Source organism: Amblyomma americanum, chromosome 7 (genome assembly GCF_052857255.1).
Source record: "Amblyomma americanum isolate KBUSLIRL-KWMA chromosome 7, ASM5285725v1, whole genome shotgun sequence".
Classification (NCBI taxonomy): domain Eukaryota; kingdom Metazoa; phylum Arthropoda; class Arachnida; order Ixodida; family Ixodidae; genus Amblyomma; species Amblyomma americanum.
In genome coordinates this window covers 135,918,976-135,932,413 of record NC_135503.1, presented here as the reverse complement: position 1 = coordinate 135,932,413, position 13,438 = coordinate 135,918,976, and the positions used below count along the sequence as shown (strand labels likewise).

The 13,438-nt window shown below is 48.9% G+C and overlaps 1 protein-coding gene across 1 annotated transcript in view; it reads left to right on the top strand.

Moving 5' to 3' along the window:
* The first annotated feature begins 355 nt into the window (after nt 1–355).
* Nucleotides 356–13,438, top strand: part of LOC144098093 (uncharacterized) — a 70,730-nt gene continuing 57,647 nt past the window's right edge. The window contains exons 1-4 of the mRNA XM_077630645.1: nt 356–505; nt 7,528–7,578; nt 8,714–8,743; nt 12,830–12,849. Coding sequence (XP_077486771.1) covers nt 356–505; nt 7,528–7,578; nt 8,714–8,743; nt 12,830–12,849 — 251 coding nt within the window. The remainder of the gene's footprint in view (nt 506–7,527; nt 7,579–8,713; nt 8,744–12,829; nt 12,850–13,438) is intronic.

The following is a 13,438-nucleotide window of genomic DNA, read 5'->3' as shown; positions in this document are numbered from 1 at the left end:
AGTGCAGAATCGATCGAATGACTAACGTGCGCTGTATTTAGTGAAGATATTTTTGATCGATTTTCGGAAAAATTCTGCGCGACATACGAGTGATAAAAGATAAACGGTACACTGTCTCACTGCCTAAAGTACATCACTGCGCTACGTGAAATGGCCCCTCTATTCTACAGCCGTGAAAATTCTACACCGTGCTTCTGAAAACCTATTTGAAGCATAAAGAACATATTGTTCTTGTTTCCTCCTGGAAAACGCATTAAACAAGACGAAACTTAGCCAGGCGAGCATGTACACGTTTTCGTAGGCAAAGTGCTGCCAAACTAGAAAACGAACAATGCGCAGCAAAGCAGGGCACGAGATGGGCTGTCGAGGAAAACAAGAACAAAACGCGCACCACGGGCCTCTCGCCGCAGCTGACCACGGCTTCCCAGCTGTTTGTGTGGCCTTGCCTTCCAAATCGGTCCACCATTTTCCACTTTGGTTTTCAGAAAGACACCTCCAGCCATGGGTGAGTACAGGCTAGCTTTGTTGTTGCTCTGCTTCCTGGGTGATTTTGCGCCCTGTATCTCATGTAGAACGGCTATTTATACAAGCGAACTTTGTACGGTAGGAGGCTGCAGACTATGTCACCAGAATGCATTTTGGCTGCCAGTAAGCCTAGATCCAATTTGGAGCAGCAGTTACCTTCCATAGTTGCTTTCTGCCGAAATATTCCTGTTTAGTGGGCTCTCCATTCTCAACAATATGCAATCTTGTTAGGCAGCAAGACGTACTAAAGACCAATAAAAAATTCGTTCTATTTCCGCGAGGTTCCTAAACGTGAACATGAAATCACAATGCAAAATCTCAGTGGCATTTTCTACCACGAAGCTTTCAAATAAAAAAGCGGTTGTTTAATAAATTCAGTATAAGTCGCGAGCACAGACGCAAGCAGAAAAAAAGCAGAGAAGCAATAAGAGGAGACGGGGAAAGAGCGTCAGCGTGAATTCGATGGTGCATTAAAATTGCAGCTCAGTATGTTAAGCGAACAAATCCGATAAACATACCGTCGTCCTTGTAACACATCAAGCTTTCATTTTTTTACGGTTCTGAAGTTTCATTTGCGCCCATTTTTCGGTAATCTCGTTGATTTTCTGCCTTTCTCTGCCTATTTACGGACGAAGCAGGTATTTCAATCAGGCAAGGTCTCATTAGAACCTTCTCCACTAACTGACGGAATAGAAAGGGCTGGTTATCTCACTGCGGTCGGCTCTCCCGTCGTTATCTCTTCCACAAGGTTGAAGACGCTACGTCAACTTCGCGGATCTGACATACTCTATGAGGCGTCACAAATTATTGCCTATGTGTTTGAAACTGATGCTCGTTGTACCAAGGGAAGGTACATAATATCAAGACATCTCGCAAGTGCGCGATCTATTCCTGTTTTTCTCGTCTCTTGACCTGATCAGTCTATTGAAAGGTAAAAGCAAGTGTGATGACCCCCATAATGCGCAGGTCCACACGGGACGGAGAGGAAAAGAGACACCGTATGGCTCAGTTTAAACAAACAGATATATTCAATAATTACACATGATTATGATTATACATCAGAGGCTGGGGCGTCCGAGCTTACGTGCCGACGACTTCATGGGGACGATGGAGGGGCTCCGGAGTTGAGCTCGAACGGTTGCTGGCAGAAGCTGCACGCCGTCGGGCTTCGGCGCTGAAGGCCCCCTTGGCGAACGATGTCGTCCTGAGCGTCCTTCTTCGGTACTACTTGACGATTTTTATATCCTCTTATCCCCACACTCCCTAGGGTGAGGACGCCCACGCCAGAAGTGGGGGAGGGGCCTAGGGCTTTCACTTGGGCGCACAAACACACCACCGCACTTACGGTCTCGCCCCCCTCACGTGTTGAGTCCGAGGGAAAGAAGGTTGTCGTCAAGGTAGCGCATAGCGTCGGCTGTGGTAAGGCGCGCTCTGGCCTGCTGACGGTTCCCGCGGGTCACCGGCCTCCGTTCTCCATCAAATGACACTCGCCTCTCAAGGCCGGAACGCGAGGTCACTAAAAGGCCGGGAAAGTGGTCCCTTGTCCTGGGATGTGCTCGGGAGGGTTGATTGATGATGCCCGCCGTCTTGCCACGGGGCCAGGCCTGCCGAAACGAGGCCCCCTTGGAACGGCCACGGCAATTGGGGAAGATAACGCCCGTCTCCCCGCGGCGGCGGTGGCGGCGGCGGCGGCGTTCGTCTCGTGCCGACACTATAGAAAGGGGGTCCGGTTGTGCTTAAACCCCTTCGTTCTGGTCGTCTCCGTGCGGTCCACGGCGGCAGGCCCGAAAGCAATACCACTCAAGTTGCTTGCAGCCATATACAGTAGAAACATGAAAGGGGGTCCGATTGTCGCCGTTCTCCTCTCTTCCAGCTGAATTGTTTTCCTTTGAGTGCTTTCGCCGCCACTGGGGGCTCCGTCTACGCCGCGCCGTCGAACGCGGACCCTCGTAGCTCACACAAGGAACGTCACACTCGCTCACCCTCCAGAAGAATGTTCTCCGAACATTTGAGTCCATGCAGCTCCCCTTGTCTTTCTGAATCGCCTCGCACAGTGCGTCCGACAAAACACTTTTCGCTGCACTCAACACCACTGCACAACACCATAAGCCTCAGCCGACATAACTGGCGTCTCCAGGGGCAGCACTGATCTTCTTTTACAGATAAACATGAAACTCAGCACCCAAGCCTCTCCTTTCTAGTCCAAACTGGACGAAATAAAATTACCACAGTTACAAAGGAGCTCCCACTTATAGCACGATCATGGCAGAGACAAAAATATAGATAACGAATGGAAGTAGGGCAGGTTCTGCATGCGCTCCGCATGCTCTCCTGTGAAGGTGTTACTTAACGACAGAAAGGTTTAACTACCAACTCTGATAACTTAACACATAAGCACATAACAATGTTATAAGCTGCGGCATTACACAATTCTATCCAGTTTACAACTCCGCTCTGTTTACGCCATTAGTCCGACTTAGCTTTCCGATTTCGCAGCGGATATCGGCCTTCATGAGTCATACTAAGTCTGTGACCCTTTGTCTTCTTTGGGACTCGCGAGGGCTCGCGGCAGGAGCCTCTCCTGGCGTTATCTGCGCGGCAACCTCGCGCGCTTCTTCTTCTTCTAGCAATGCATGAAGTAAATCCGGTGGCATTCCGGCCGTCGCCTCTTGTGCCTGCCGAACAAATGCAGGAGAGGGCGTTTCTCGCGAACTATCTGCGCGCTCCGCTTCACTTCTGTCCCCATCAAAATCCGCGCTTTCCCTTTCCTCATTTCGTGAATACTGAACCGGTGCCGACTTGAGGCAATTTGCGTGTATCCTTATCAAGCGCCGGTTCACGTCTCGGACTGAAGTTTACCGGAGAAAGCTTCTCGACAACCTCGCACGGTCTTCTCCACTTCGTCTGGAACTTACGAGCTAGCCCAATCTGCCTTTGGCAGTTTTCAATGTACACGCTGTCCCCCACATCAAACGGCGCGTCTCTAGCACTGCGATCGTGCACCTCCTTCCTGCGCTTCGCCGCTTTCTTTAAGGCCTCCTTTGCGATGTCCCTCGCCACTTGCAAGCGCGATTCTAGCTCAACCTTATAGTCGTCCAGTGAAGCGTATGGGACACGACGGCGGCCCTCTGGCCCTTCCCTAGGCTGGTCCGGGTCTCGGCAGTAGAGAGAATGGCGATTCGCCCGTGCTCTCGTGTGCTGCGGAATTGTAGGCAAACATTGCATACGGGAGCCACAAGTCCCAGTCCCGATGGTCGCGCGAAACAAAATGCGACAGGAACCCGGCCACGGTTTGGTTCAGTCGCTCCACCGCGCCGTTGCAAGCCGGATGGTACGGTGTTGTCTACTTCTTAGCGATCTTAAGCAGCTCGCAAACTCTCCTCATTAGCTGCGGCACAAAGTTCGTTCCCCGATCTGTCAAGAGTTGCCTCGGGGGTCCATGTCGGAGCACGATCTGTTCGACAAATGCTCTTGCAACCGTGTCTGCCTTCTGATCTGGGAGTGCTACCGCTTCCGCGTATTTTGAAAGGTGATCGACAAATACTAAAATGTACTTGTTTCCGGAAGTGGTCGTGGGCAATGGGCCCATTATGTCCATACCTGTCCGCTCAAAGGGAGCCGAAACCTCAGGGAACGGCTGAATTGGAGCTGGTCTTCGTCCCTTGGGTGTTTTTCTTTCGAGACAGGAATGACACTTCGCACAGTAGTCTCTAACATCCTGTCGCATGCCACTCCAAAAGTACAGACGCTCCACACGCCTGCGTGTCTTCGCTACGCCAAAATAACCGGCGCATGGCGCATCGCGAAACGCGCGAAGAACCCTTTCTGTCCACGACCGAGGTATGACGACTCTCTCCCAAGCGGTTTTCTCTGGTCTCCCTTTCCTGGTTGGCCTCGTGCGCCGACACAGGGTGCCGTCTTTGCCAATGAAATAACCTAGCTGTTCGGAGTGAGACGGTGCGCCCTCTAAGCTTTCGATTATTCGCTTCAGGTCAGGATCTTTGCACTGCTCTGTGCGTAATTCGGCGGGGTCGACTACGGGGACAAACTCACCTATAGCTGCCACGGCAGCTGCGCGGCTGAGTGCATCAGCATTCAGATGTGTCTTTCCTGACTTGTGCTCAACTTCAAACCAGTATTCCTGCAGGTGTAGTTCCATCTAGCGAGTCGCGAGCTAGGGTCCCTGACACTCATCACCCATTTCTGAGGATGGCAGTCTGTGACTAGCTTGAATTTGCGGCCGTAAAGGTAGCATCTGAAGTGCTTTACTGCCCAGACAACGGCGAGGCACTCCCTTTCCGTAGCTCCGTACTTTTGCTCTGTGGGGCTCAGCTGTCGGCTAGCAAAAGCAACGGGATGTTCTTTGCCCTCGATAACCTGAGATAGCACGGCACCAACTGCGAACTTTGACGCATCTGTGGCCATAACGAAGGGCAAATTAAAATCCGGGTGGCGCAACAGCGGTGCACTCATTAGCTTCCTTTTCAGGGCCGCAAAAGCATCCTCCGCGTTTTCGTCCCAGCGAAAGGCGACATTTTTGGCTGTTAAGGCGGTGAGCGGCTTAGCGAGCTTGGCGAACTCCTCTATGTGCCTTCGGTAGTAACCGATCAGGCCGAGTAACTGCCGGACCTGGCGGACGCTAGTCGGGGATGGAAAATCCGAGACACACCTTAGTTTCTCAGGGTCCGGTCGCACGCCGTCAGCTGAAACAACGTGCCCGAGGTATTTCACCTCGTTTTTGAGACCCGCTCCTCTTAGTCGCACCAAAACCTGCTCAATATCGCGCAAATGGTTCTCAAAACTGTCACTGTATATGATTATGTCATCCATATACACGAAGCACAGCCTCCCCAGAAGACCTGCCAGGATAACATCAGCGGTTCTCTGCCAGACAGCAGGGCTGTTGGCCAGACCCATCGGCATTCTTTTCCATTCATAGTGCCCTGAGGGCGTGTTGAATGCCGTTTTCTCGGCATCTGCCGGATCCATTGCTATCTGCCAGAATCCCGCCGCCATGTCCACTACCGTGAAGTACCTGGCAGAGCCCAGCTGAGAAAGCGTCTCCTGTATATTGGGGATGGCGTATGGATCGATGGGAGTTACGGCATTTAGTTTGCGGTAGTCCACTACCAATCGATACGAGCCATCTGGCTTTTCCACCAATAGTGCTGGTGCTCCCCAGGGTGACTTTGAGTGTTCGACAATGCCGCGGTCAATCAGGTCCTGCACCTGCCGCTCCATCTCCTCACGTTGGGAGTAAGGAATCCTGTACGCACGCTGGTAAACGGGCGATGAAGTGCCGGTTTCTATGCTGTGCTTTATAACGCCACAGCAGCCCAAATCCAGGTTGGACGTGGCGAATACCTCCGAGTAGTCGTTCAGCAAACCAGCCAGAGCCTCCCTCTCCCTGGATTTTACGTAAGATCGAACGACACCTTTGGAGCAGCCGAAGGACTAGCATGCTCTACAGTTGCGAGTACCGTATCGGTGGGCTCACGTTTCTCTATCGCAGAGGTGAAGAAAGCCAATGTTTTGCTCTTGGGAAGGCTCAGTGGCTGCTGGCTACAGTTAACCACCCGTAGGGGCACTCTGTGGGCGTCATTAACTGTCACGAGGCACGCGGCTGCCTTCAGGCCATTGCTGAGAGAGTCGACCGGCTCAAGCATTCCCACGGCGGCGCTCTCTACATCTGAAGGCACAAACGCGTACAAAATGTGCTCCGACCAAGGAAGGACGACCGCCTCATCGACCAGCCTGACGGCAACCCGCGAATATACCTTCTCCAATGATCCCACTGTTTGACGGGTGTCAATATCGATAATGCGAATCTCAGCCCCTCTCCTGTTCAAAAACGGAACTTTTGAGACGCCCGCATTAACCTCTTCCTCAGAGAATGAGACTACCACCTTCCCTTTTCTCAAAAAATCCTGCCCTAATATACCTGACACTCCGTTTGGCAGAGACACCGTGTCCGGGCATACGTAGCAGGGGTGCTCCAATGCAATTCCGCCGAGAGAGAAGTGTAACCGGTTGAGTCCACTTATGCCAAGAGGATCCCCCGTTATGCCTACAAATTTGGTTGCCATACCACCAGACGCTTCCAACACCTCGCGGTCCCCCTTGCTTCGAAGCGTGTTAAAACTGCTCTCCTTAAGCAATGTCACCTTTGACCCCGTATCTATCAATTCCATGCAACAACCATTTAACTTGCAACGCACAACAGGGCATGCCTCGTCGGCCACACAAACTACCACCACCTCATCATCCACTGTTCCCTCCCCATGCTCCTCAGGATGGGGAGGACTATCTAGTTTTTTGTCTCGGTTTCTGGAGCCCCGCTGTAGGCTTGCTTAGGGCGTATCTCGCCTGCTTCTCTTTGTGGCTCCCCACGGCGCACGTTTTGGCAGAACCTGGCGATGTGTCCGCGACCCTAGCAAGCGAAGCATACGATTTCTTCATCTTGTCCTGGGATGTGCTCGGGAGGGTTGATTGATGATGCCCGCCGTCTTGCCACGGGGCCAGACCCGCCGAAACGAGGCCCCCTTGGAACGGCCACGGCAATTGGGGAAGATAACGCCCGTCTCCCCGCGGCGGCGGCGGCGGCGGCGGCGGCGGCGTTCGTCTCGTGCCGACACTGTGGAAAGGGGGTCCGGTTGTGCTTAAACCCCTTCGTTCTGGTCGTCTCCATGCGGTCCACGGCGGCAGGCCCGAAAGCAATCAAACTCAAGTTGCTTGCAGCCATATACAGTAGAAACATGAAAGGGGTTCCGGTTGTCGCCGTTCTCCTCTCTTCCAGCTGAATTGTTTTCCTTTGAGTGCTTTCGCCGCCACTGGGGGCTCCATCTACGCCGCGCCGTCGAACGCGGACCCTCGTAGCACACACAAGGAACGTCACACAAGACTAACATCATGAGTTACCTGTCAAAGCTTCTTTTTGTGAGAAAGAATACGCGGTGGCTGCAAATCACGATCCTCTAAGCAGTTCGTCGTTTTCCTACGCAGATCTCGAATTTCCCTTCCAAGACGTGTATGAGATGCAGTCTGACATGTCAGGTACGTGGGCACACTTGCGAGCCTTGCCTCCAAGACATTCTTAGGTTCCCACCATTCCTCAGAAAACATGCGCTGTAGTCAAACGCTTACATTTTTCAAGAAAAATGTTTAGCGTATTTGTGATAGATGTTCTTAGAACAAAGTAGTCTTGATTTTGGATACGCGCATAAGGAAAGTGCACTCTTGAGAGAGGTATGTCACTCTTCTTTTAGCACAGGAACAGGAACCGAAAGACTGCGTGCGTGCGTGTGCGTGCGCGTCTCTGTGTGTGTGTGTGTGTGCGCGTGTGCGTGTGCGTGCGCGTGCGCGTGTGTGTGTGTGTGTGTGTGTGTGTGTGTGCGCGTGCGTGCGTGCGTGCGTGCGTGCGTGTGTGTGTGTGTGTGTGTGTGTGTGTGTGTGTGTGTGTGTGTGTGTGTGTGTGTGTGAGTGTGTGTGTGTGTGTGTGTGTGTGTGTGTGTGTGTGTGTGTGTGTGTGTGTGTGTGTGTGTGTGTGTGTGTGTGTGTGTGTGTGTGTGTGTGTGTGTGTGTGTGTGTGTGTGTGTGTGTGTGTGTGTGTGTGTGTGTGTGTGTGTGTGTGTGTGTGTGTGTGTGTGTGTGTGTGTGTGTGTGGCAGTTGCCTTACTTTTAAGCAATGAGCGCTGCACACTCCCTGCCAATCTGGCATTTCTAGCAGTCACCGGAGTAAGTAATTTTTAGCATACGCAGGAACGCCGCCATTCGGCTACAAAGGACAGCCATACAGCTTTCTCAGAATGTCGGCACAATAGAGAAAAATTTGATCTGTTGTGAGGCTCAAGCACTGGGCTACCGCCATCTGTACGTTGTTAGCAGTTGAAGCTTGTACTAGCAATGCTTTCAGTGTATAGTGCTCCTAAATCTCTTGCATTGTCTTGCTTGTCGTTGATGCGCCACACTAATTTCGTTTAGTGTGAGGAACCACCACTATAACCAATATTGCAAGTCTGATAAAATTTAAAAGAAAGCAATCTTTGCAATTACAATTTCTCAACCGAGCTCTGATACATTAGGCCCTCTTCAGGAACCCTAATTTACCTCCACTCCCTTGATTTATAAAACCACTCCTCTTTTTAGAGCTACAAATACATTAAGACTAACAATGCCTTTTTTGACGCAGTTTCTCACCTTACACCAGCAGAAAAAGATGGTAAGTAGCATTCGTATGCTGGAAAAGAGGGCAGAATGCAAATGAGATGCAGAAATCAAATGCTACGTTTCCATCTTCCTAGATCTCTCAACACAGCTGGTTATAGAGATGTTTCTGTGTATTATTTTTTAGACTGTTATTTCATCCCCTTTCTCTTATTTTTTTTCTGCGGGAGTCTGCCAAGTGTGCATACATTCAGTTTCTTTATGGCTCTTGATTTGCACTCTTAAGTGAAACCGGGAAACCAGGTATTTGATTTTAGTGCGAAGCCCTCAGAATCTACGTAGCTGATGTTGGAATACAAGAATTTTGATTTAAATAGATCTGGGGTACTCGCTATACCAGCGATGGCTTGCAAATTGCAGGATGGGTAAAACCAGATAAATAAATGGATGATGTACAATTAAAAACGCAGTTCTCACACCTGGTCTGAAGAACTGCTGTCTCTCTATCTCTCTCTGTTTCGTTCTGTAATTCCGTTTATATGTAAAACTTCTCGAAGTCCTTTGCATACCGGCTCTGAACGTTTTCACAGAGGCACAAGGCAGCCTAGCTGCTCGTAGTTTTTCGTTTGATTATTCTCCTTGTTCCGGCACAAGTATCAATGGTGGATCACTTCACGATCTGCGAGATCATTTTTAGTGCACAGTACCTTAAAGGAGTATAGACATTTAAATTTTGGGTGCGCGTTTACTTGTTTTCAATTATGCGTAAGGCGTTAATATACATGGATTACCACTTAATATTCGCTTACGACTGCGAAATATTTTATAATCGCATTTCTTATTCGTGCTGTTCCGGTCTCGGTTTCAACAGCCGAATGAAGACTGCGACATTAACGTGTACTTACAGGCCAAGTAAGACACGAAAAGCTGCAATATAATTGCTGCTTCCTACTTCGTTGTCATTCCGGCTCTTGAAGAATGCTGGCTTCAGCACTGCAGTAAATTAAAACGATGAAGCAGCCATTTTATGAACGTTTTTCTGTGCCTCACTTGACACAAAAGCACTCTTTGACGTCACAGCCATCATTCGTCTATTGAAACCGAAACCAAAACAGCATCACAGAAAAAATTCGATTGTAAATTATTTAGCAGTCGTAGGCGAATAGCATATATCAATTCATGCGTAGTAGAGCCTCCCGCATCATAATAGAGAAGAAAACATGCCACCAAAATTAGGTGTCTATAATCCTTTAAAGAGCAAAACCTCTCCTGATTGGTAGTTGCCATGCTCACAAGGTTTCAATAAGAGGGCTGTGTCGATCTGGTTGGTTCACGCTGAACAAAACGAAGGAACGGCGCTCACAAAAGGTGCTACAGAAAAAGAGACAGGCACAAGCGCTGACTAGCAACCATACGGCTTACTGCGAAAATAGGCGGCAATATATAGCAGCAGGGCAAGGCAAAGCAAGGAGGCGAACAGATGCGGCACAATCACGATGAGCGCGGAGAAATAAGCAATTTCATTAATCTAAACGGTGCCACGAAGCTCTAGAAATATAGTTGCATTAATGTTAGCTTATTTTATAAATGCTCAAGTTTTATTTACAGAGAATTTTGGCTAGTGTAGACACGAGGTTTTTCACCCAAAAGAAAGTAGATTTCATCACATCCAGCCTCGCTTCCGTCCTTACTGACTTAATTTTAGCTTCGCTCGAAAGACCACTTCAACCAAGCTTGACGACGGCTGAGTTGTTGAACATTAGCGTTATGTTGGTGATTTTTTTTATTTTTTATCGTCAATTGGATCCCAAAAACTTGCTCAAAATTTTCACTTGCTGAATACTGAACTTAATAATTGACAGTTGACCACAGAGTTTCATACTCAAAACAAACTAAGTTTTCTAGATCTGAAAATTGTGCTATCGGACGATCATGTATATCGGACGTATTCCCCGCGCTTCCGAAAGAGACTTCTGCGTTTACAGTCGGCCCAGTTTAAGATAGTTAAGAGCGGAATACCAGAAAGCTGCATGAGGGCTGCTCAGTATAGGTCCTGCATACATAAAACCCAAGCCAGCTTCGATGCGCATTTCACCAGGCTTACCACTGCATGCTATGTGATGAAGATTCCATCAAAAGTAGCAGAGTCATTACCAGCTGAAACCAAAATTCAGAAGGTTGCGCGCAAACTAAATAATAACAACCTCGCGTCCATACCTTACGTTCACAAAGTCTCAAACAACCTGAAAAAAAAAAAAATGAGCGAAGCCAGCATGGAGCTCCTTACTTCCGCCAGGTTTAAGATAGGAAGTCTGTACGAGAGAAGGAGCCAAGAAATTAGAAAGGCTGTGAGAAGAAACACCGCACGAAATTCGTCAGCTGCTGTTGTGGTGTTGTTTAAAAGATTCTACTCTCATGATGTCGATTTTACATAGGGGAAGCCGGAGAGTGCGTCAATCAGCGATCACGCGAACACGGGAAAGATAGTCAATCATTTCTGCCGAAATAACATAGTCAGTCATTCCGCCTAACGCAAAAACTGTGAAGCTTCTTTGAAACAGACCGCACTCAAGGTCAAATACAAACATCCGAACTCACGCCTAACATCAATGGCTTTTCACATGAATGAATTAAGTAACACTTAGGTCAGCCAACCGTCGGCGGCTCTATTCGAACAGGAGCACACTTTTCGTAGTGTTGGTGTTATCAGCTCATGAATCTATGTACGTCTTGATTGTGCCGCATTTGTTCCCCTCTGTGCTCTGCTAGCCCTGCTGCTATATATTTCCGCCTTTTTGTGAAACAAACAATATGGTTGCTAGTCAGCGCTTCTGTCTTTCTCTTCTTTTTTCTCGTAGCGCTTGTCAGCGCTGCTTCTTCGTTTCGTTCGCAATGTTTACAGCGCAAATCGGTGCATGACGCCGCCCAAGAGCAATCAACCACAAGCTGCGGCACTCATAAAAAAATTATTGAAGAAGAATTAGCAGATGATCATGATAGTCGGGAATGCGAGATCTGAGCGCAGCTCTCGGCATCCTATACCAGCGCTGTGGCGTGTTAGGCTGCTGTTACGTTAGTAGCCACACTCCGGGGTCTTTCTGTGGCAGCCACTTTCCAGTTGTTCATTTCTTCGCTCTCGACACGGCCGGTGTCTTGTCTCTCTGCTACCACTTGGAAGGTGAGAGCCACCTTCCAGGTGACGTTTCGCATGATGGAACGTATGCCTGAGAACTGCGCTCTAAAAATACAGCGTTTAGGGTTGTTGGGTTAATCGCAAAATTCGGCGAGAGCTACCGTCACGACGGGTTTTTCAAATCTCTGTCGCATCCACCGCTTCCTTAATCATTTCCTCCACCGTACGCACCGGGTGTCCACCGAATGTGAAACCTGCCGCCATGCGCTTGTCCTCATAACTGCTTAAAAACCTTTCGAAACGCGCACTCTCTGCAGCTACGATTGAGCGAGCACGTTGGTGTCTGAAGCTGCGCTGCGGTGAATGGCCCGGCTGTCGTGAGCAAAGTACCAGTAACACCACTAGCTATAAGAAGACTAAAGTAGTTCTTGGCTGCGGGCGTAAAAAATGATGCATATCTGCGTAGCCAGCAGGGGATTGAAAATTGATTCTTAGGAAATTGAAGGGAATTAAAGGTGTGTTTTATTTTTAACTTGCATACAGAACCAAGGTATTCCCAGCAAAATGAAGTTGCTCTGCAACGGGTGCGCCCGAGTGACACTGCTCGCTTCAAAACATGATATATACGGGGAGCTGCTGTGTACTAGAGGTTCGGCTCCAGGCAGTGTTGTAAAAGACACGTGGAAAAACTGTACGAAGATTATACCGTATTCTTTTCATTGCGTGCCTTTTAGGTCTGGTGCTTTCGTGCTTCTTTAAAATGGTGTATGACTGAGCCTGCACAGAACAAGGATACTTTGACACGTTTTTCGGCTGAAAGGGCGGCGGCCTAATGACCAGTCTGAGGCGATCTATCTGGGCTGTGACGTGACCGCTACACCGCCAGTTGCCATTTCCTTGTGGGAAAACATTTTATGCAGAAAACTGAATACAAGATCATATCTTAGTGGATGCAGAACGCACGAGTTGTTTTATAACCAAGACTAAATGTTCTACATGTCTTTTCAGCCCAAGAAGAACAACAGTGAGTGCATGCTAGCTTCCCTACTCATCACATTGAGTTTACTTTTGTGACGAGTTACGTGCGCTGGATAGGTTGTTTGATTTGCAAGCTTCTTGATAGCGCATGTATTTTTAGCGCGGTCCAGCCAAAATCTGTTCGGCCACCGCGCCGAGGGTAACCGCATTTTCGAAATTCTAAAGACTGATATGGAGATTACTTACGGCGTGCTACACGCATACCAATAATTAAGGAGCCTAACAGTAACAGTTAAAAATATTAGTTAGCCAGCCTGCTAGTTAGCACGTCTTAGCATTATTCCGGTGTACAACACTGCTGACAATGCTTTAGCGAAAAAAGCTCTCGTCTAACTCAGAAAGCCTATTTTTTTTAAATTCTATATATTCCGGCGAAATGCCCCGTACGTGAATCGGTCTTGAAGGAGGATCGACGCAGGCCTCTCTTCCACTGCAGTGCACGATATTCTGAAGAATGTTCGTGTTACCCTTCTCTAAAAGTAAAAAGAGAATGCTGCGTATAACCGTAACCCTCGAATGCAGTCCTGCGTTGTAACGCATAAAAAAATGGGATTTTACAAGCTGACTTATTCGCAGGTT